The sequence below is a fragment of the Loxodonta africana genome, chromosome 5 (assembly GCF_030014295.1).
Source record: "Loxodonta africana isolate mLoxAfr1 chromosome 5, mLoxAfr1.hap2, whole genome shotgun sequence".
Classification (NCBI taxonomy): Eukaryota; Metazoa; Chordata; class Mammalia; order Proboscidea; family Elephantidae; genus Loxodonta; species Loxodonta africana.
In genome coordinates this window covers 85,085,777-85,110,768 of record NC_087346.1, presented here as the reverse complement: position 1 = coordinate 85,110,768, position 24,992 = coordinate 85,085,777, and the positions used below count along the sequence as shown (strand labels likewise).

The window sequence follows — 24,992 nt, the reverse complement described above, 5'->3', positions numbered from 1 at the left end:
GATGGAGAGTATGGGAAAGCAACTTCACAGAGCTCCCAATAGAAGACAGAGAACCCAGTAACCGGGGATATAGGCTTTCCCACTGCCCAACCTTCTTTCCTCTATGAGGTCTCACCACTTTCCAAGGGGCCATGGTTGCTGGCCAAAGAGACACCAGCGACTGCTGTTCAGGTCCACCCTGCCCTTACCAGCTGACTCCTCCAGCACCATTTTTTGTTTGTTTTGTTTCTTGTTTGCTTGGTTTTGCCTTTGGATTTTTTCTTATTTCTTCTCTCTCTCTCTTCCTTTCTTTCCTTTCCCCTGCCCGACTAGCCACATGTGTAGTTCCATCCCCTTCTTAATAGGCTATGCCATACCACTCAGATATAGAGCCACTGGTGCACAGCCTTCCAGGGTCTGCACCACCCCTACAGGCAGGTTCCACCAGCACAGGACCTCACTGGGTCTGCTCCACCTCACCTGCCGAATCCTGCCTTGGTGTCAGTTTATTTACTTTTTATTTTTTTACTTTTGTTGCTCTCTCTTCTTTCTCTCACCCACTTAGCTCCACATATCACATCCTCTCCCTTCCCTCCTACCTATCTGCACCAAGCCCTGAGTTTTGCACACCCAAGTGGTGCCAGCGTGGTCCCCCGGACCTCGACCTACACTTCCCCTTGGTCCCTCCCAGTTGGCCCCAGTTCATGCCACAAACAATCCACCCCCACCCATTCCTCCCACCTACTGGACCTGCCCTGCTGCACCACCATTGAGAAACCATGCCTACCTGGACAAGTTGGTGAGAAATATCGTGCCCACAGACAAGAAAGCGACAAAATACGGCAGGCTGCCTGTCCAGATGCAACAAAATCAAACAAAAAGGCAGGAGGAAACAAACAACTATAAATGAAGAAAAATAATTCCTGAGTGTTCTGGAGACAGAAGACAATATGAAAACATAATAAAAACAGAACAGGATGGCTCCAGAAAGTGACCAAAATAAAATACCAGATGACCTCCCGGTAGAAGAGGAGCCATTGAAACTACCTGGTAGGGAATTCAAAACTCTAATATTTAGCACTCTCCAAGAGACGAAGGAAAATGCAGACAAAAAGAAGGAAAAAATAGAAAAATCAGGGAGAACATAGACAGAGTAATGAAAGAATTCAGGAAAATAATATAGGAACAAAATGTCAAAATGAATAAACAACTAAAAATCATACAAAAATAGCAATTAGAAACTCAAAAGATAAACAGTAAGATTTCAGCCCAGCTGCCCAGCCACTTGTCCACTGAAGCCACCACCAAAGCTGCAGGATGGGGAGGCAGGTCATGGCGTCCTGCGTGGGGAGCAGGACCCTGAGCAAAGTTGATGTGAACTACAAGATGCATTTCCAGGTGATCAACAAACAGCAAGTGGAGGACATTACTATCGACTTCTTCTACCGGCCACACACCATCACCTTTCTCAGGCTCATGTACTTCGCCTTCGCCAGGGATGATTCTGGTCCAGAAGACAACATCTGGAAGGGCATCCTCACTGTTATTTTCTTCCTTCTTATCATCAGTGTATTAGGTTTTCCCAAAGGTCCATTTACTAGGCCTCATCCAGCCTTATGGAGAACGGTTTTTGGACTCAGTGTGCTCTGTTTCCTGTTCCTGGTCTTCCTCCTCTTCCTGAATTTCAAGCAGGTGAAATCCATAATGTATTGGCTAGATCCAAATCTTCTCTATGCCACCAGGGAAGCAGATATCATGTAGTATGCCAGGAACTGTCACGTTATCACCTGGGAGAGGATTATCAGCCACTTTGATATCTTTGCATTTGGGCATTTCTGGAGCTGTGCCATGAAGCCCTTGCTGATCCATAGTTATGGCCTCTGCTGGACAATCAGTATTACCTGGGAGCTAACTGAGCTTTTCTTCATGCATCTTCTGTCAAATTTTGCTGAGTGCTGGTGGGACCAAGTCATTCTGGACATCCTGCTATGTAATGGTGGTGGCATCTGGTTGGGTATGGTTGTTTGCCGGTTCTTAGAAATGAGGACTTACCACTGGGCAAGCTTCAAGGACATTCACACCACCACCGGGAAAATCCAAAGAGCCATCCTGCAGTCCATCCCTGCTAGCTGGACCTATGTTCAGTGGTTTGACCCCAAATCTTCATTTCAGAGAGTGGCTGGGATATACCCTTTCACTATCATCCAACAGCTGACTGAGTTGAGTACCTTCTTCTTGAAACATATGTTTATGTTCCAAGCTAGCCATCCACTAAGTTGGTGCAGAATTCTCTTTATTGGTGGCATCACGGCTCCCACAGTGAGACAGTACGTATAATACTTACCTCATAGAACAGAGTGCTGGGTGTTTGGGGTCATTGGTTTCCTGGAAGCTATAGTTTGCATAAGATTTGGGCAAGATCTCTTCTCCAAGACCCAAATACTCTATGTTGTGTTTTGGCTTCTTTGTGTGGCTTTCACTACTTTCTTGTGTTTTTACAGCATGGTGTGGTATGCAGAACACTATGGTCACCGAGAAAAGACCTATTCAGAATGTGAAGATGGCACCTACAGTCCCGATATCTCCTGGCCTCTTGGGAAGGGCACAAAAGGTTCTGAAGACAGCCCACTCAAGCATTCAGACAACAGCAAAAGCCATTCTTCTAGAAGAAGGAACCGACATTCCAAATCTAAAGTCACCAACAGAATTGGAAAGAAATGAAAGATCCTGGGTAGTCAAAAATGTTTCAGAGAGTGCCTAGAACTGAAAGGGAAACAGAACTCATTTGGGCCTCCCTGTTAGGAGGTCAGAATGCAGAGAGCAAACAGGAAGAGGAGAGGAGACTTTAGAGGGTCATTGTGTGAGAGCTTAAGTCTTGTTTGCCACAGACCTGGCCACACCAGACAGATTACGGCCTGGGGTTCTGTGCCAATGTGGGGTCTCTTCCAACTTCAGCACTTGGCATGCAGTCACTGGTAGCAGTACAGTGTGTTTGAAGGAAAGGGTAGCTACTTACAGCTGCCAAGAGCAGCTTTGCACTTAGGTGCACTGTGAATGCATTTTAAACGTCCTCATTCAGACAGGGTATCTTCAGTACCGTTAATGAACCTGCAACCAGTTTTTATTTTTATGAATCTGCCTTTCCGTTTGAGTGAATTAAGTTCAGGCCACATTTCTTCTTCTTCTTTTTTTTTTTTACTATTTGTTTTTAAGTTAGGGTGCTTACAAGCCTTCTGAAGCCACCGCTGGAATTGATATTCAGGGATGACCATATTCCCTTCTAGATTCAAAAAAAAGGCGGGGGGAGGGGGAGAGGTTTTGTCTTACTGTTTAGCATCCCAGCTCAGCCCCCTTTTAAAACCTTAAACTACATGGAGGGTGTAAATCAGTCTAAGAAAAGGTTAGTTACCTGCATAGGATCCGGGGCTTCAGATATGAACATCTTTGTTCCATTCTGAATGTCACGTGTCCAAGACTGACCTACAGGGCACAAAGTGAGCCTGTCAGGGTCTGCAAACACCGCAGCTGCTCCCACAGCCAGGTGCCTTGTACATTTGACTTGTTTCCCTTCCACCGTGTGTTGCTAACTTTGTCTTTTAGTCACATGTGAGGTGCTGATGAGTATTATGTTCCATCTGTGCCATGCTCTAGAAGATTTACCCTATAGTTCACCACCTCTGAGGGATCCCTGTTGTAAATAAAACAATTCATGTTAAAGCCTGTCAATAATAATAATAAGATTTCAGAAATGGACAACTCAATAAAAGGTTTAAGAGCAAATTTGAAAATGGAATTACAGGATCAGTGAAATTGAAGACAAATCTTTGGATACCACTTTGAGGAAAAATCAGAGAAAAGAATGAAGAAAAATGAAGAAACCCCAAGAACGATGTGGGATACAATCCAAAGCAAAAATTCACCTGTGATCAGAGTTCCAGAACAGGGAGAGAAAGCATAAAAAACATTAAAGATTTACTGACAGAAAATTTTCCTAATTTTATGAAAGACAGAAAGCTCACCAACCAAGAAGCTCAAAAAACCCCATATAGGATAGATCCCAATAGAAAATCACCAAGATATACCATAATCACACTATCTAAAAACAAAAACAAAGAAAGAATCCTGAGAACAGCTCAATAAAAATGAAAAGTCACATACAAAGGGGAACAATATGACTAAGCTCTGATTACAAGGCAGAAACCATGCAGGCAAGAAGGCAATGTAGTGACACACATAAAACCTTGAAGGAAAAAAATTGCCAACCAAGAATAATATATCCTGCAAAACTTGTGCTCAAATATGATAGTAAATTTAGACATTTTCAGATAAACAGAAAATAAGGGAACATGTAAAAAAACAACCAAATTTATAAGAATTATTAAAGGGAGTCTTTGGGTTAGAGAACCAGCATCAGACAACAACATGAATCTAGGACACAGGATAGCATCAGCCAGATACCAGCATAGGCAATGAACTCTCAAGGATAAAACAAAACTAAAACAATTACAACAGGGAACCAGAGAGGTCAATCTGTAAAAATAACAATAAAGTCAGAACAATAAAAGAGGGAATAAACAGTATAGGTATAGGACTTTCAAATGGAGAGGAAGTCAAGATGATATCAAATAATAAAAGACTGAATTAAACTTAGGAAGCCCTGGCCCAGATGGTTTCACTGGAGAATTCTACCAAATATTCAGAGAAGAACTTGTACCCGTACTACTCAAACTATTTCAGAACATAAAAACGAAGGGATGCTTCCAAATTCATTCTATGAAGCCAGCATAACCCAATACCAAAAACAGGCAAAGACACCACACACAAAAAAAGATTACAAACCGATATCTCTCATGAATATAAACGTGAAAACACTAGCCTACAGAATTCAGCAACATATAAATAAAAAATAATACACCACAACTAAGTGGTATTCATATCAGATATGCAATGATGGTTCAAAGTTAGAAAATCAACCAACATAATCCACCACATAAATAAAACAGAAGAATCACATGATCACCTCAATTGACGAAGAAAAGACATTCGATAAAGTCGAACACCAACTCGTGATTTAAAAAAAGCTCAATAAAATAGGTGAAGGGAAATTTTTTAACATAATAAAGGGCATCTATACAAAACCAACAGCCAACATCATTCTTAATGGAGAGAGGCTGAAAACATTCTGCCTGAGAACATGAACAAGACGAGGATGCCCTTTATCGTCACTCTGATTTAACAATGTGCTGGAAGTCCTAGCTAGAGCAATAAGGCAAGAGAAATAAATAAAGAGCATCCAAACTGATAAGGAAGGAGTAAACTATCCCTACTTGTAGAAAATGTGATACATACATAGAGAACCCAAACGACTCCACGAGAAAAATACTGAAACTAATAGAAACTTTCAGTAGATAGCAGGATATAAGATAAACATACGAAAATCAGTTGGATTTCTATCCACCAATAAAGAGAACTATGAAAAGGAAATCAGGAAAGAAATACCATTTAAAATTGCCCCTAAAAAAAAAAAAATATATAGAAATAAATCTAATGAGGGATGTAAAAGACCTTTACAAAGAAAACTACAAAACACTACTGCAAGAAACCAAAACAGACCTACATAAATACAAAAACATACCATGGTCATGGATAAGTAGACTCAACCTTGTGAAAATGTCAATTGCACCCAAAGTAATCTGCAAATATAATCCAATCCTGACCGATATACCATCAGCATTCTTTAAAGAGATGGAAAAACTAATCATTAATTTTATTTGGAAAGGAAAGAGGGCCCTGAAAAGTAAAGAATACTATTAAAGAAGAAGAGTAAAGTAGGAAGGACTCACACCACCTGACCTCAGAACCTACTATACAGCTATCGTAGTCAAAACAGCTTGGCACAGGTATAAAGAAAGACACTTTGATCAATGGAACAAAATTGAGCACGCAGATGTAAATCCACTCATCTGTGGTCACCTGATCTTTGACAAAGCCCGTAAGTCCACTAAACAGGGAAAGACAGTCTTTTTAACAAATGATACCGGCAAAACTGGATGTTCATCTGTAAAACAAAAAATGAAACAGGACCCACACCTCACATCATACACAAAAAATAATTGAAAATGGATCAAAGACCTAAATATAAAACCAAAAACTATAAAGATCATAGAAGAAAAAATAGGGTCAACGCTAGAGTTCCTAATACACAGCATAAATAAGATACAAACCATAACTAAAATACACAAACACCAGAAGATAAGCTAGATAACTGGGATCTTCTAAAAATTAAACACGCTCATCCAGACTTCACCAAAAGAGTAAGAAAAGAATCTACAGACTGGGAAAAGTTTTTGGTTATGACAAATCCAACAAAGGTCTAACCTCTAAAACCCACAGGAAAATTCATCACCTCTACAACAAAAAGATAAATAACCCAATTTAAAAAATGGGCAAAGGAAATGAACAGACACGTCACCAAAGAAGACATTCAGACATCTAACACACACGACCAAATGCTCATAATCACTAGCCATTACAGAAATGCAAATCAAAACTTCAGTGAGATACCACCTCACACCGACATTACTGGCACAAATAAAAATTTTTTAAAAAATGTTGGAAAGGCTGCAGAGAGACTGGAACGCTTATGCACTGCCCGTGGGATGTAAAATGGTACAACCATTTTGGAAAACGATACGGCACTTCCTTAAAAAGCTAGAAATAGAAATACTGTATAATCCAGCAACCCCACTCAGAGGAATATATTCTAGAGAAATAAGAACTGTCACATGGATAGACATATCCACACTCATGTTCCCTGCAGCATTGTTCACGGTAGCAAAAAATAGAAACAGCCTAAGCACACATCAACAGATGAATGGATAAACAAAACTATGATACGTACTCACAATGGAATATTATACAACGATAAAAAACAATGATGGCTCTGTGAAACATCTCACTACAGGGATGAATCTGGAGGGCATTATACTGAGTGAAATAAGTCAATCACAAAAGGCCAAATAGAGTAGGAGACTACTATTTTAAAAAGTTATGAAAAGGTTTACACACAGAAAGAAAAAAATTTTGATAGTTATGAGGAAGGGGAGGGGTGAGGAGGGAAAATAAGAAAAAAAAAAAAAGAGGTTTGATTGAGAGCCTACTTATTCCCTGCATTTACTGTACAGGTTACAAATGATGTGAGTTTTAGTCACAAAACCTATTACCCTCATTTGAGTTGAGATTCATTTCTCTGTGGCATAGTACTATTTTTCTGTTTTCCCTTCCTTTCTTCCTCTCTCCCTTTCTCTCTCTGTCTCACACACACACACACACACACACACAGTGATTAGGTGCTCAAATATATCTTGGAAATGCTAGGTTAAATAAAACTAAACAGGTTTCTTCACTGCAAGGCTTCTCAAAGCCTTAATTACACTAATGAGCTGTGATTTTCCAAGGAAGTGCTATTCCAAAAAAAACCTATTGCTGTCGAGGCAGTTCTAACTCATAGCGATCCTATAGGACGGAGTAGAACTGCCCTACAGAATTCCCAAGGATTGGCTGGTGAATTTGAACTGCTGAACTTTCCAGCCGAGTTCTTAACCACTAGACCACCAGGGCTCTAAGAAAGCGCTGTGATGTGTAGCATTTCACAAACATATAATGGAAAATTTTTCAGCAGTATTTTTCTGAGGAATGCTCTCTAGAATACAGACTTGATTTTTTTTCCTATTCTTTTTGTGTTCAGAAACCTTGGTTATACAGTAAAATTGTCCATTGTATTTAACAGGAGAAAGTTGTAACTATCAAAAATGACCTCTAGGTCCTTTGTTATAATTTCCTCCACTGTTGAAATTGCTCTAAAGATTTCCCCAAAGCTGTAGATAAAACTTCAAATAAACATTTAAATATATCCTCAAAAACAAGTGTGTGCTTCAGTTTCTGTAGTAATGGGGTAGTAAAAATTTTAAACTTGCGACGGCACTGGGTTCTGGGTTAAGTTCTCTTTGTTTTCAATCTTTTACTTTCTGCTTGTAAATTGATAGATATTCATAGGGAAATTGTGTTGGCTTAAAATATCTAAACTGAGAGATTTTCCCCTCCCCCCCAAAAAAATCATAGTGGAAAATTTAAGTTTCAAATGCTTAGCAGTGGCAGGTGGCTTGTACCTGTTATCCTACAGGGAAGAATAATTTATATTTCTTAGTCTTCCTCTGGAAAAATACTCCTTTACTAATCTTACAGAATATGTAGAATCGCATACATTTTTACCTTAATAATGTGAACTTATCCTTGCATTTAAGAATCTACTGGAATTGGAGAGTCAGCACTAAATTAAAAGATGTTATAAGATTGTTTTCCTCCTTATACAGAGGAAGATAGTGATTTCCAAGGTGTAAAATTATCTGATAATCTAAGATTATACACTTATTTATATTATATACTTAGTACTTTGTGCTTTGGAAAGCCTACTGGATTAAGAATCAGAAGACCTGAATTCTGTCCACAATTCTGATACTTTTTTGACAGTGGAAACAATTGTAATTTTGATGGCGGCAGAAACCTTGTCTGTTTTACTAGTGTTAAGTTCTCAATGCTTAGCAAGGATATGAACTGTAAGCAAAAGCTATTTGCTCCCTTAATTAATTAATTAACTAACCCTTCTGTACCTCATTTTTCTCACTGAAAAGTGGGGGTGTTATATGTATCCTGCCTACATTAGTGGGTAACCAGGGATTCCGGGAAAAATTATAGCTCATATGCCAGAAAACTATTATTATAAGCGGTCAGTAGAGCTGAGATTTAGGACTCAGATTTAGTTATCTGGATCCACAGGAGGTTAATCTACTTCAGACTGGTCCTTAGTAAGCCTCTTGGCTGATTTTTCAGGTTGAAGTAAAAAAAAAAAAAAAGTGGAAATAATATTTTGAAAGGGTTGATTTAGAAGTCATTGTTGTTTAATTTTTACCATTTATGTTATTGTGACAGAGCAAACATATGGGTATTTTCAATGGTACGTGATCCAACAGTTACTCATACTTGGCATTTAAATGTTTTTGTACTTTTATTTTGAATAAATGGGTACCAGGTATTCTGATAATTGATCTAAAAGAAAAGTCATAGCGATATTATCTGGTTCCGGATTTCCTCATCTTGTGTCCCTGCACCTTAATACATATAGGCTGACCTTGGTCTAGATTTATACCACCTTTCCTGAATGAAGACATTTACTTAACAAAACTCAGTGGCATACCTACTGGGTGAATGACACCGGAATAGAAAACTGAGTAAGTTCAACACAGGTGAATGGGGGAAACAAGTATATTTGGCACAATGTGATAAGAATTAAAGGGCAGCTTCTTGTGACTTCCTTTCCTACCCAGAGATAACTTGCCCTCCACTCGCAGTTGGAAGCTATCAACCATGAAGGTCATTTCTTCTGGTATAGACAACTATTTTCCACTTCAGCGTGTACACCTGGAGGGCTTCAACTGTTATTCTCTAGAATACGCAAGTAATGAAAAAAAAACAATGACTGAAATCTTCCAACTACCATCAGATTTGAGGAAGGTAGCTAGATGCAACTATTCATCACCAGGATAATTTTTAAGTTGACACTCTTTTGGCTCTTTAATATAGTTCCTGACTTTTTCAGTGCTTGGCCCTAACACCTTTCTGGCTCAGCTGTGAGGTTAGCTACCTAAGAAGCTGAAAATGCAGTAGGAAATCTCAGGAGACTGAGAATTTATGGTGAAGAAAAGTTAACAGTATTCAGACTAGACCAAGGTCATTAGTCACAAATAACTAAATGTATAAAATCAGGCAATATAGACATCTATCTAGTTTAGCCAGTCAGCCAGTCTACTGGATTTTCCAGGCAATAAATGGTTACATTAACCACCCAGCTTTTCTTAAAATGCCATCAACATCAAGGGTCGTTTAACTGTTATGGACAAACTAAAAACACAGCTTTCATAAATCTCAGGGAAAACTCCCTTCTAACAGATATAAAATCCAAGTTCCTCTTCTTTTGTAAGAAAAAGATCTATTTATTTTAAATGATATTTATCTTGTGTTGTTTGACTAGATGAATGACAAATAATATAGTCATTTTAACATTAATGATCATGAAGCTACTAAGAAATGTCTAATCCCATGAAGGAAAGCAAATTCACCTAGTTTTGCCCTTCTGAACAGCATGACAAGACCAATATTAGTTTTTTAAGATTAAAATAGCCAAAAGAATTATTCCACAATGAAATGAATTGGTAACATTATCACAACCCTTGTGATCCTGGGCTATCTATTAGAGTGGGGTCAATATTAACAACAACGAACAAGCAAGAGGGGAAAAAAATCCCTTTATGACAGTAATTTAAATAATGACAACTTAAAGACAGTAATAATTCATTGTAATTTAAATGCTAAAATTATATTTAGCAAAAGGGAATTTTTGAAATAGAAAACATTTACTCATCACTAAAAATTGTACAGCATCCTTCTTTATATTTATTATTCATTCACAGTTGGCATGCTTACGTGCAGATACACATTTCCTAGACATAGAAATTTAGTAATTCTTTTTAAGATTTCATTCTATAGGTGGAGGGAGATCCACTAATGTTTTCAGGGTCAAATCTAAATGAAATTAGCTAGTATTTACTCAACCCAATGTTGAAGAATTAAAGAACCTTTACTGTTCCCTAACTAGATTTTGAAATTTTGTCTTTTAGATCTACACCTTATGTTGAGTAATTCTGTATTTTACTCTTGAAATAAAAATAGTCACCCTTTATCCTTCAATTTAATAAAGGTCTTAAAAGTTACTATGTTAAGGTATTCATTTTAAGAATTTAAAAGATGGAGTAGAACAAAATCACTCTAGAAGGGTTAGTCATCACCAAGGCAGAGGTGAGGAATGATCACAACAAAACATTTCTCAGGGGATAATTTAATAACATTACTAAAAGTGTGGGTATCCATATACCGCCTAAATGATTAGGAAAGGGGTTATTAGCTAAGTCACTGTCTGAAACCCACTGAATCACTAGTCCCTTTGAAAAAATGATTGGTCCTTTTTTTCTGAAGATGGGTTTTAAAAAGTAAGCGAAGCTGAAAGATAAAAAGAACCCAGATCTTGCACAGTTCTAGATATCTCTTCATAGACCAAGAAGTAAGGTAAGAGATCAGATTTTGCTTCCATGGTTTTAAGAACCAAAATCAATGAACTCTGCAAGATAGACTATTAAGGTCACCCTAAATTTTAAACATTCATTTAGGTCAGTGATTTGAACTGGGGCAGGAATTTTCATATCTAGAAGGCAAGCAATAAAATATGTGGGCGGTTTACACTATAAATAAATATAACAATTTAATGTTTTAATCTATTTCTCTAAATTAGAAAAATGTTAATTCAGTATTAGACTTCTAAGATTATTTGGTATTGGACTGGTGTTGTCAGATCTTTATTGTAGTACTTTTTAAATATAGACATTAAGTTGCTTTCATATTAAGGATCCAGTTGGTTGACCCCCATCTTGAGCCTCCCATTGCCTGAATGACCCACTCCATCAGTGTAGAGCAGCACCAGGAATGAGTTGATCTTATTCACTAACCTATTCAACTGTACAGTATGTCTCTAAATGAGTCATTTGGTTAAGCTGAAAAGACAGGCAAACAACTTGGTTTTTAGTAAACAGCTGTTCTGGGAAAAACAATAAGTTCTGATTTAGAGATTAAAAATGTCTTTTTCATTTTAAATTCTAAATTAAATTTAAATTAACTTAAATTCTAAAATATAAGTAAATTAGTCCTCTGAACAGTATCAACTAATTTTATTACTATAGAGATTTTTTTAGTAGAGAATCTTTTTAAAGCTAATTATCACATTAACTTATTTTCTAGGTATTTCATCTGAAAATGAAAGTAATAATTCTCCTTGGGCTCCTTGGAGCCACACTGGCAGCCCCAGTAAGTGATTTCATGCTACAACTGATCTTATGCTATAAAACCTATAACAAACCCATCTTTTACCACTTCTGGTTTTATTTTTAGCTTGTCCCACAGCGCCTTGTGTCAGCAAGCAACAGCAATGAGGTTAGTTGAAATACTTAAAACAATCTCTACTTTTTTTTTGGTTTTTTTTTGGAAACCTGGTGGGGAAGAGATAAAAAGCCTTCACTTGATTTATCTTCGATTCCTATCTACCAGCTTTTATACATATCCAAACACATTTTCGATTTTCATGCTTGCTTTGTATAAAGGTCATTTCTACAATTTTAGTTTTGCCTTCCTCCTCTGATTGTACATTCTTTATAGAAGAAACAAAAGCTTTTATATCTTTTCATTCTAGCAGCAGCTAGTACAAGTGTAGTATATAGGTGTTTAAGAGCGTAAAATGACTGACTAAAGCCCTGGAGTGGGCTAACGTCATATAGTCTCAAACGTAGCAGGGGAGAGGTTGTTAAATGCCAGGTCTGTTTTCAACTCTAACCTCTAATCACTGTAATTTTATGTCAGCTTAATGAGAAAATGTCTCACTTGTAACAAGAAACCGATCGACCAGTTATGACTTGCGCTGTATTTGTGGTAAACATAGTTCTTAACAGTGTTAGCATGTGTCATAATCTTATTTTCGTATCATCTTTCCCTTTCTAGCTACTTCTGAATCTTAATAATGCTCGGCTTTTGCCACTACAGTTTCAGGTACCTTTATCTCAGTAATTATTTTAAGGGGTATCTTTTTCTACTCTTCATTTCGTGTGAGGATTTATATGAGAAGAAAATGTTCTCTGATTCCATTTTGAAATCTTGATTATTAAAGTTATGAATTTATCCCACATATTCTTATGACTGAAGAGTAAAGTGAGAAATTAGAATCTGATTAACATTTCTTTATTGAGGACTTTGTATATGCCAGGCAGTAATTCTCACAACAACCCTGTGAGATAATTCAATGAACTGTTTTACCTAAAGTCATGCCCAGCTGCCCAATGGGGGGGGGGGGGGGAAACAAGTTTTGAAACCAGTCTGGAAACTGCAGAATCTGTGTTCTTTTATCCACTCATTCTACCCTCTATTTCTCACAAGCATTGGGAATTTAGCTGTGCCTTTTGTTATTTTTTTTTTTTTCTTGTTATTTGCATGGCTCAAAATCTATCAATTTGCTTTTCTTTTTTTATAATGTAGCATAACTAGAAATATAGAAACTGCTTACATTGTGACTCTTTGTTGCTCGGGATGGTTTTTAAGTTCTTTTTGACATGAAAGAAAACACTTTCTTTCCTTTGTGTCCTTCCAGGGCCCATTTAATTCATTGACTCCTCCTTTCTCTGGGATCCTGCAACATCGACAGCAGGCTCAAGCTCCTGGACTGTCCCAGGTCTCTTTGCCAACCCTAGATCAATTTGTTGGACTGTTCCCAAATCAGGTACCTTTCCCAGGACAAGCCAATTTTGCCCAAGGACCTCAGTGGGCCCAGCTAGACCCCTCACAGGCTCAAATACCACTGCAGACCCAACAGGGCCCTAATCACGTAAGTTGGGACTTTTCTATCTTTTTGTTCTGAAGTGAGATAGAGATACATTGACTGTTAAAGTGAGTACAAACATGAAGTAAGAAAGGAGTTTTCGAAAAAGACTTTTTTCTCATAATATGTTGTTAAGTCAATTCGGACTCATAGTAATCCTACAGTACAGAGTAAAACTGCCCTATAGGGTTTCCAAGGCTGTAATCTTTACAGAAGCAGACAGCCACATCTTTCTCCTTTGGAGTCACAGAGTACACTTAACCACTGACCTCTGGGTTTGAACCGCTGACCTCACCGTGAACTTAACCACTGTCCCACAAGTACTTCCTTATCTTTTTTATTCCTAACATGAAAAATACTGTTCATGTTAGCTATTCTTGGATCACAAACCACAAATCAGAAGTGTTTATGTTCTGGAGAAGAACATTAAGGATATTTCATCTAAGCTGCAAAAGCAATTTGCATCAACAATGGTACATATAGTGTACGACCTTTCATTGTCGTCAGGTCTGGTAATACAGATGATAAATTTCTATGGATAGGTCTATGAAAAGAAACCCATAAATTCTGATGGTCAAGTATGACTTTTTTATGATTCCTTTCTTGGCAGGTGATGCCTTATGTGGTCTCCTTCAAATTGCCCCAAGAGCAGGCACAGGTAAATGAATAGTATGCCACTGGAGAGATGGTTCTGAATGTTTTATTTTATATTTCAGCCCTGACTGCTATTACAAGACTATAAAAGCCATATAATGATATCACTATCTGGGTACCATCATTGCTGGGCTAGCATTAGTTAGTCACTAGTAACAGTTCCTGAATTGAGCGCATCTAGGGAGTCCCCAGGGCTCTTGGGCTTCCAAGGCATTGCTATGTTGGAAATAGAGGAGCTCACTAAGCCCTATGTCATGCCTTCTCTGCACCAAAAGTGTTGGCATTTGGAAACAACTCAAGAGTATTAGTCCATGGGCTGTTTGCTCAACCCTAAATTTTGTTTTAGAGGTAGATGGATTAAACTGGCATTGTACAATATTTAGACATGAGAGCGTTTGCCCGTATTTTCTGGCAGTTATGAAATTCAGGTTAAAACTTTTCTAGGTTCTTGTATATTATCAATTAAATTCTGCATTTTACTATCAAATGGTAGTGATTTCCATTAGAGAATCTAAGAAAAATTAATGCAAGCTAGTAGAATCACTATATTAGTATAAAAAATCTTCAAGCATTTGGTAGTCAATTTTATAATATCCTAGGTTCAGAAAACAAGGATCATGAACTGTTAACCCACTGCCATAGAGTTAATTCCAACTCACAGGGACCCTATAGGACTGAGTAGAACTATCCCATATTCCAAAGGGCAGCTGGTAGATTCGAACTACCGCCCTTTTGACAGCAGCCATAAGTCTTAACCATTGTGCCACCACAGATCCAATTTTTTTTTTTTTGTAATATCCTAGGTTCAAAAAACAGGAATATAGATGGATGATATTATTTACCAAAAGGCATTGACCTCTTGATAAAAAGTTACAACACTTCACTCTACTGTAATCCTAACCAATTTTTGTCCTACCCTATACCTACTAAAAAACAAAAATTACTTCTAGACATTATCTCATTCTCTGTTATAAATATCTAGTCACAAACATGACACATGGGATTACTTCACTTTAAGGATCAGGAAATGGTGTCTTAAAGAGACTACCCTCTCTTAATGAAATTAAATAGCTGAGTTGCAATGTAATTCTCCACTCCTCTTTTAATCACTAAATCAGTGGCTTTCCACCCTGGCTTTCTTTCCTCATAATCTCTGTGGTTAATTTTGAAAATTACAAATGCCTGGACCTTACCCCAGGCATAATGAATCAAAACCATATGAGTACATGCTATAGCGTCACTATGACTTGGAATGGACTTGACGCCATATGACAACAACAACAGATGACAAATGTGATCATCTTCTAAAATGCTAAATATGTGATTTTGATTCTCAGCCAGGGTTAAGAACATAATCCTTCTTGAACCATAGTTTTGCTTTGTTTTAACTCTCATCTAACACAGCCTCTTATTTAACGATGCAAAAAACAGGACAGCATTCAAAACTATATGTATATCCTATGATCCAAATTTTCGATAAAGACACACACAAGATGTGTAAGCAGAGGCTGATACATGATAATGTGAATGGTGAGGTTGTAGTTGATTTTATTTGTTCCTTCTCTATTTCTAGATTTTCCAAACGTTCTAAACCGCATACAGATTATTTCAATAAAAGGGTAATAATTAGAGGCAATGCATTCTTAACATTCCATTCCTTGTGGCAGGATTTCTAATACCATGTCCTGCAGCATGATCATTTAAAAACAAAACAGAAAATCCTACACAGCCTATCCTCCTCTTAGATATTTGCAAAGTAATTTGTATATAATGTCTCTGAGATGTCCTACCTCATTAATTTAGTTGATCCCATTAATTCCTAAGTGTGCTTGACCAAGTAACCTTAAAAACAACCAAGTCCAATATCATATGGGATGCAAGTTTTTCCTACAGTTTAGGAAGGGTTTCTTTGTGCATGTCTTTGTTTACATTTAATGAACATTAAGAGAATAGCCTAGGCTTATCTAAAGGAACCTCTTATATACTTCCCCCTTTACAAACAGACACTTCAGTACTATCCACTGTACGTTTACCTACCCTGGGAGCAAGCTCTACAAACAGTCACCTCTACACAATTACCTCAACAAGCAGGACAGCAGCAAATTGAGGTGCAGGTACAGTAAATGTCTGATTTTCTTCTGACTAGTTTCGTCTAAGACTAGAGAAGATAAGATACATTTTCAGAGACAAGAATAGCTGAGTATATTTAGTGCAAAAACTCAACACTTTGAACTGATGGTCATAGAGGATATGGTGCTTTCTCTTTCACTTGTGTAGACTAATGTGGTAATGCCCCAAGGCTGGATTTTGAAGGAATAAAGTCAGTAAGTGGCCTTCTACAAAATCAGAGATCAAAATCTGAATCACCTTGGAACACAGATTTTTCTCACTTTTCAAATCTATGAGTATCCTTCTTGTCATATATACATATATATGTATTTGTATATATCTTAGATAGATGGGTTAGATAGATGATAGATATAGTTTTTTTTTTTAAGCATAAGAAAAAAATTGCTATTGTGATGAAAGGTGCCTGTGATCACTAGATCCTGGGATATAATTAGATAACATATTGACTTTTGTGTATTTCCAATGGATTTTCAGAACTCTAATATAAATTCTATTTGGTCATACATAACTAGCATTCTTTTAGTTATAATGGAAAAATTTTTTTTAATAGTCTAACCACTACTCTAAAACTTGCCAACCCAAATTAGAGAACACTGAAAATTATATCTAAATGACTGGTAGGAGCAATTCAAATTAAGTCATGTTAATTTAAAGACAAAGTTTTAACCTAGAAATCATACAGTATTAAGAAGATTCTTGGTCACTTAACAATAATTAACTTTACTACCTGGAATATTTGAACTTTAAAAGGAGTATTTAAAAGAATATAAAAATATCCATAATTATAATAATTGTTTATAGCAAAATTATGGTAAAAGTCACCTAACGCATTTTTTGAAAATCTGACAGGTACCACTTTATACTCTATTTGAATATATTCCACAACAAGCAGAACCTGTAAGTAAATGCAAACTTTTCATTTCTAAAAAACATAACATTAAATCCACTTTCATTATAATCTATTAAATCTGCCAGCGGCCTTCAGACAAAGGCTACCAGGAGCATAAATACAGCTGAACAAATATGGATTTATCCACTCATTGTAACAAGGAAGAACACACATCACAGGGAACTGTAGGGTAAAGAAGTAATAATTGTTGACCTTACCCTTAATAAGAAGGTATTAAAATGACTTATCATAGCATTTGGACTCATGTTAGGTGATTTGGGGGAGAGTTTAAGAAAGCGATAGTTAGCTCTGTATTCGGTTGTCTCAGGAAGTGGGGGTGGTTTCATGATTGGGCATCTTAACAACTCTTACTTAGAAGGCAAGAATAATGGTGTGAGACAAAACTGTGATTTTTGTCTCATACTAGCCAGGCTGTGAAGATATGTGGTATTTTGTGGCATACACAGTGACCTTGCTTTAGACAAGATTGTGAAGAGGTCTTGCTTTTTGTTTCATATCTTTGTGTTCCGGACAACCTTGTCTAATTTGGAGTTCTGTAGGATTGTTTATGTTTGTCAAGAGGAACACCATGACCTAGCAGGGAATGCAGGCCAGTTGCTGGGTCAGGCCAGTTCCCGGATGTCAGGAGTTGCTTTTCTCTTTCTCAAATCTAAATTATTTTAGTTTTTAAGAAATTAATTTAAGAAGTTGGGGACTGTTTAACTGACCTGGGTGGTAAAACAACATATTTTTATAGATCAATAATTTACCCTTTATTTTAATTTTCTGATTTTTCAGGTTATACCAGGAGGACAGCAACAAGTAGCCTTTGAGCCTCTTGTAGGCACAGCCCCTGAAATTGCTCTCCTGGTAAGATTCCTTGGAACACTTTGCTAGCACCAGAAATCAACAACTGAGAACTTACAGGTCCCAGTGCTATTGTTCATTTTAATACAAACTTACGATTCCATCAACAATTATTACTTCTTTACCCTGTAACATTTTGCCAGTCAAGATTCAATTCATTCAGTTCATCAAATATTTATTGAGGGAATGCTATGTGCCATATATTCTTCTAGGCACCCTTGATTAAAAAGCACATATTAAGAGAACCATGTTTGCTAGTATATCGATAGTTTTACTAAAAGCTTATTATCTAGAAAACTAATGAAAGCCCTTTCTTGTAAAACAAAATGTTTGCCTTCCATCTCAATCCTGTTGCTTTATATTCTTCCCGATTTTTACTTTGTACTTAAACCTGCAAACTTTTTTTTTTCTTTTTTCATTCTCCTTGTCTATAGCCAGCAGGAGAAGTGGTGCCATATTTACAAAAAGAAATGACAAACTTTAGGCATGCCAGTGCAGGAATTTACAGGCCTTCAACTTCACCAAAACCCAGCACAACCCATTTTTTCACTTCTGCTGTAGACCCAACTATTACCCCAGAGTTCATGGAAGAAAAGGTAGAGTAATCAAAAGTTTATTTTTTGTGAGAAATTGTTGTCTAAATTAAAATATGAAGATACAGTTAGTGCTTTAATGTATAGGACTTAGTCATGGAAATAATGACTTAATGACATAGTAAAATATATGGATTTAACCCTGAATAAGGAAGCAAACAACCATTTACTACAAATCAGTTAATGAGAATATTTTCAATTTTGATTTGATAAGAGCTTCTTATAAATGTCCTTTTCTCTCTAGGCCAAGACTGATAGCTTAAGGGAACCATAAGACATTCTGATCATTCAGAGTTTTTGGTAGGTATTTACCAAAAGACATGCTTGTTAGGTATCATGACATATCTTAATTTGAAAAGGGAAAAAAAAAAGTCAGAATGACTAGTGAAGAATTCTCATCCAAGTGATTATGAAAAAATAAGTTAGTGCCTATACCTCCCTACCAAAATTAATAATAATTATAGACTTTCAGGGGTTGAAAAAAAATCAAAATGAATTTTTGATAACCATGTCTGCCTACACCATAAGCTTGGTGTAAGCTCTGACAACAGAAATAGTAAATATATTAGGTATATATATATATGACATTCTATAGAGTGCCTCCAAGTTAATTTCACTTTGCAGGCTAGAAATTACAATAATGTCAATACATCTGTATTATATTAGAATGAAATAAAGTCTCAAACTGATTAAAAAATTACATATAGGCATGGAAATTTCAAATTTCATATCCTTTATGTTCAAACATAACCTTGATTACCTGTTTTAATGGACTTGGTTGGCTGTGGGCTAAGGTGAGAGTAGAAGGTCAGGGTGGATATGGCACCGAGAAATAAAGAATCCACACAGACTGAAAAGCAGATGATTTGGCCTGAAACGCAAACTAAAAGGCAAAGGTTCTAGAAATCTCCTCTCTGCTGCCTATGAATCTCTTCTCTTTCTTCTTCTTATGAAAATGAATGCTCGATTTCTTCAGATTAGAGAAGTTTATAAAATACAACCAGAAGTGAATAGTATTGTCATCTCTTTAGAAAAGTCTCCTCTGTAATGTAATACCTTGTACAAAGTAGGTTTATGCAAGTTATTTAGTCAGAAGTATTAGTGGGATTTCAGTATAATGTCAGCTTCACTCTGTGTGGCATCAATACCAGTAAACATAAAACTTCTTATTTGTTTATTAAGCAATTTAGTAAATATCTAGAAAATTTTACACAAAAGTCTAACGATATTAAAATGCTCTTTTATTTTTCAGAGAAAAAGATGTGGCTGTGTGCCTCAGATACCATTTTAGGCTATTTGCTTCCTCAATGCTAATATCAGTTATTTGAAATAGACAAAATATCTTGGCCCTTCTCCTGAATTTCTTTTTTACTTATAAATAGTATTATACTCTTTAAATAAGTCAGAGAAAAATAATATAATCACATAATAAGTACTGTCTTTACAAATTGTATTTCTTTTTAAATATTCTACCATAGCATAATCTGGAAAGTAGCAACACTGAGAATAAAACTAATATCATTGAATCATTGGATCACTGTATTAATAAATGATGTCTCTGGAAAATGGTTTCTTCTATGACAATAAAGATATACTGTCATTGGACTTATGATGAGTATGGTGGTTGAGACTAATGGAATAAAATGTGTACCTAATTTTGACATATTGTCTCATTATTTCCCCCAGACCTATTCTACCAGCTTCCTTCTGATGCACTCTTCAGGAGAATCAAAATTATTTGGTGGCAGTGCATGCTCCCAATATGATATATGAGATATACTAGGGTATCTGACAAAAGTAAACATAATACAAAAAGATGTTAACCCTTGAATACAAAACAGTTCCTTGGGTAGTACAACGGTTTGCATTCAACTACTAACCTAAAGTGGCACTGTGGAAGAAAGACCTGGCAATCTGCTTCTGTAAAGATTATAGCCAAGCAAAACGTATGAGCACTTCTGTTCTGAAACACATGGGGTCGCCATGAGTTGGAATTGACTCTGTGTCAAAGGATTTGGTTTGTTTATTATTGCCTTTTTAATATATAGCACAGCTATACAACCCACTGCCATCGAGTCGATTCTGACACATAGTGACCCCATGGATTTCCCAAGGCTGTGAATCTCTACAAAAGCAGACTGCCATGTTTTTCTCCTGCAGAGCCACTGGTGGTTTCGAACTGCAGACCTTACAGTTAGCCTTTGATTGCTTTAACCACTGAGCAACCAGGGCTCCTTACAACTACACAAGAGATGGCTGTTCTCACCTAAAGAATAGATGCCCCAAACCAAAGAAGGTTGTATGCTGTTTGTAGATGAAGTATCCTGTAGAGAAAAGGGCACAGATTTTAAATCTCATCAGATCTAATTTCGAATGTAGTTTCGAACCTTCAGCTAGTCACTTAACTCTGAGCCTCAGTTTCCTCAGGTATAAAATGGAGATAGCAATACCTACCTTTCAGAATTTCTATAAGGACCACAGGAAATAACACATGTAAGATGCCTGACTCATACGAAGTACTGAGAAAAATATTAATTCCCTCCCCCACCCCCATTCTCTTGTGACTATAGAAGTATTTATTGCTACTTATTTTCTCAGCTTTGGGCCTTCAGCTGAAATTCTAAAAAAAATAGGAAAACTGATATTTAATATGCTTTATCTATTTGTGTATATATATGTGTATGTTGATGTGTGCAAGTGAGTGTGTGTATGTGAGTGTATGAGAGAAAAAATGAATGAATGGATATATATTAGGTGGTTTCAAACAAATTTGGTCAGTAATCTAAGCTTTACACTTGATCACAGTTCTAGCACCTTATGGCCCCAAGATTTAGTAATGTTATGAACCTGTAATCTGCTACTTACCCTTAAGGAAGAGTCACCCAATAATTACCTATCCTGCCTTTGTCTTACGTTGTATCCCTTTTCCTTACGTTTATGTGTTGAATGAATATAACTCTAGGTAATCTGCTGGACCTCTTACTATTGAACGAGACAGAGGGATCCATATACTAGATATCTGATAAAGCTCAGTAACATGGTGTCCCAAAATCCCAAGAGTTCACAAAGTCATTGTGAAAAGGAATTGCTGAGTGCTTAGACTACAACCTTGTAGTTTTTAGACTACAACCTGGAACATAGCAAGAACTCAACTTTCTCTTTAAGGAGACCAAACCCGTTGCCACTGAGTCGATTCTAACTCCTACAAACCCTGTAGGACAGAGTAGAGCTGCCCTTAGGGTTTCCAAGGAGGGGCTGGTGGATTCAAACTGCCAACCTTTTGATTGGCAGCCAAGCTCTTAACCACTGCGTTAAGAAGGAGGGGAAGGGGGTATTCAGAGGCTCGAGAGGTGAGCACAGCATACATATTTTTCCAAGAGGCGACAGTAAAGAGAGCAGAACTCAGGGAAAGCCACAAAACTCTAAGCATTAAGCTATAATCCAGTCAAGAGCTTGATAATACTAGGGGATATAATAACAGATACTTTGGAAAAATGGGAATTATATAAATGCAATATCAAACATATATGAGTATAAAGTAGATAAGTACTACATAACCTTGTAAATACCACACCTATCATGATACGGAACATTTCTATCATTCTCAGCAAGTTCCTTCCTAACCTTTTCCCATCAGTCATGTATCCTCACTGTCATGCCAGGCAACTACACTGTTTAGTTTCTATCAACATATATTAGTTTTGCCTGCTCCAGAACTTAATAGGAATCAAATAATTCAATGTGTACTCTTCTGTGCCTTGCTTATTTTAGTCAATATAATGCTTTTGTGATTCATCTATTGTCCTAGTTACCTAGTGCTGCTATAACGGAAATACCACAAGTGGATGGCTTTAACACAGAAATTTATACTCTCACAGTCTAGTAGGCTAGAAGTCCAAATTCAGGGCATCAGCCCCAGGCGAAGGATTTCTCCCTCTGTTGGCCTTCTCATCAATCTTCGCCGTCAATCTTCCCCCAGACTAGGAGCTTCAAAATGCAGGGACTCTGGTCCAAAGGATAAGCTCTCCTGTTCTTCCTTCTTGGTGGTATGAGGTCTCCACTCTCTGCTTGCTTCCCTTTTCTTTTCTCTCTTGAAGATAAAATGTGCTGCAGTCCACGCTCCTGGGAAACTCCCTTTACCTTGAATCAGGGATGTGACCTTGGTAAGGACGTTACAATCTCACCCTAATCTTCTTTAACATAAAATTACAATCACAAAATGAAGGACAACCACACAATACTGGGAATCAAGGCCTAACCAAGTTGACACATATTTTGGGGGACACAATTCAATCCATGACATCTATGTTATTGTCTAAGTAGTATATTCCGTTGTAAGAATATACCACAGTTTCTTTATTAATACTGTATTAATGGATGCTAGGAACATTATTGTATAAAACTTTTTGTAAAGATAGGTTTTCATTTTTCCTGAGCAAATACTAAGAAATAGAGCTAAATCATAGGGTAGGTATATAAGAAACTATTAAATAGTTTTCCAATGTAGCATTTAATATTCTGACCAGCAGTGTATAGGAATTCCAGTTACTCCACCTCCTGGCCAATATTTAGAATTGTCTGTCTTTTTAATTTCACCTATTTTAATGAGTATGAAGAGACATCTCATGGATTTACTTTGCATTTTGCCTGATGACTAATAATGTTATATCTTTTTCTATGCTTATTGGATATTTGTAGATTTTTTTAAAGATAATGTTCAAGTTTTTTGTTGATTTAGTATTGAGTTGTAAGAGCTCTTTATATATTCTTGGTGAAAGTACTTTGTCAAATAAATGTATTATGAATACTTTTCCCAGTCTGTAGCTTACTTTTTCATTTTTTGAAGAGTTTTTTTTTTTTGATGTTGTCCAATTTTTCATCTTTTTTTAAGTTAATGTTTCTCACGTCCTATCAAAAAAAAATTTATCTACCCCAAAGTAATGAAGATTTTCTCCTATGTTTTCTTATAGAATCATTACTGTTTTAGCTTTTATATTTAGATCGGTAGCCATTCATTTTTGTATAGAATGTGAGGTTAGGAATCAAGAATAATTTTTTTTTCATACAGAAACACTGCTGTTCCAACATCACTTGTTAGAAAGACTGTCTTTTCCTCACTGAATTGCCTTGAAACTTTTTGAAAATCAATTGACTTTATGTATGTGTATCTATTTTTTTTAACTCTCTAGTCTATCCCATTTAACTACTTTTGTATCTTTCTCATCGTTAATACATAGTCTTGATTACTGAAACTTTATATTTTTGGCATTTTCATGTAAATTTTAAGTTCCTACCCTGCTGTAGTTTTTTTGGGACGGTACTGAAAGTGAAGATCAATTAAAGTTGTCTTAATAATACTGACTATTTTAACTAATGGTCTTGTCATATATTTACTAAGATCTTTAATTTATCTCAGAAATGCTTTATGATTTTCCATGTAAAGGAAGGGCAATTTTTGCTAAACTTATTTCTAAATATCTGATCTTTAAAATTTCATTTCTTAATTGTTCTTGTTAGTGTATAGAAATACAACTGATGCTTTGTACATTGAACTTATATCCTATGATCTTACTAAATTCATCTGCTAGTTCCCATAATTGCTTTAGTCACCATTAGTCCATTTCAAGAGGTAGCATATGATCAGGAACCAACGATACTGAAGGAATAAGTCCAAGGTACACTGAAGGCATTGGTGAAAAACAAGGCTCCAGGAATTGACGGAATTCCAAATGAGATGTTTCAAACTGATCCAAACTAGAAGTGCCCACCTGTCTATGCCAAGAAATTTGGAAGACAGATACCTGGCCAATCAACTGGAAGAGAGTCATATTTGTGCCAATTCTAAAGAAGGACGACCCAACAGAATGTGGAAATTATCAAACAATATCATTAATATCACAAAAAATTAAAATATTGCTGAAAATCATTAAAAAATATTTGCAGCAGTACGTGGAACAGGAACAGCAAGAAATTCAAGCCAAATTCAGAAGAGGACCTGCAACAAGGGTTACCGTTGCTGATGTCAGATGGATCTTGGCTGAAAGCAGGTAATACCAGAAAGATGTTTCAAAAACCAAAAACCAAATCCACTGTCATCCAGTCGATTTCAACTCAGTGACTCTATGGACAAATTAGAACTGCCCCACAGGGTTTCCAAAGAATGGCTGGTAGATTCAAACTGCCAGCCTTTTGGTTAGCAACCGAACACAACAACAGTGTCTATGATTTATTGAGTTTGCAAAGGTATTCACTGTATGGATCATAAAAAAATTATTAATAACATTGTGAAAATTGGAATTCCAGAACGCTTAATTGTGCTCATGCAGAACCTGTGCATAGACCAAAAGGCAGT

General features: G+C 36.6%; 2 protein-coding genes across 3 annotated transcripts; both read left to right on the top strand.

Moving 5' to 3' along the window:
* The first annotated feature begins 860 nt into the window (after window positions 1–860).
* Window positions 861–2,700, top strand: LOC100669582 (phosphatidylserine synthase 1-like). The gene is given in 1 exon segment (XM_064286286.1): window positions 861–2,700. A coding segment is annotated over 1 exon segment (1,404 nt). The 5' UTR covers window positions 861–1,296.
* Window positions 2,701–11,898: 9,198 nt separating this feature from the next.
* Window positions 11,899–18,914, top strand: ODAM (odontogenic, ameloblast associated). 2 transcript variants are annotated; one of them, XM_064286284.1, is made up of 10 exons: window positions 11,899–11,949; window positions 12,034–12,075; window positions 12,637–12,684; window positions 13,280–13,513; window positions 14,118–14,165; window positions 16,165–16,275; window positions 17,141–17,188; window positions 17,979–18,050; window positions 18,482–18,643; window positions 18,885–18,914. In XM_064286284.1, exons 1-10 carry the CDS (start codon window positions 11,899–11,901, stop codon window positions 18,912–18,914), a joined length of 846 nt encoding a protein of 281 aa, XP_064142354.1. The 2 variants fall into 2 exon arrangements, with proteins under 2 accessions (XP_064142354.1, XP_064142355.1); XM_064286285.1 differs by lacking the exon at window positions 17,141–17,188.
* Window positions 18,915–24,992: the final 6,078 nt, after the last annotated feature.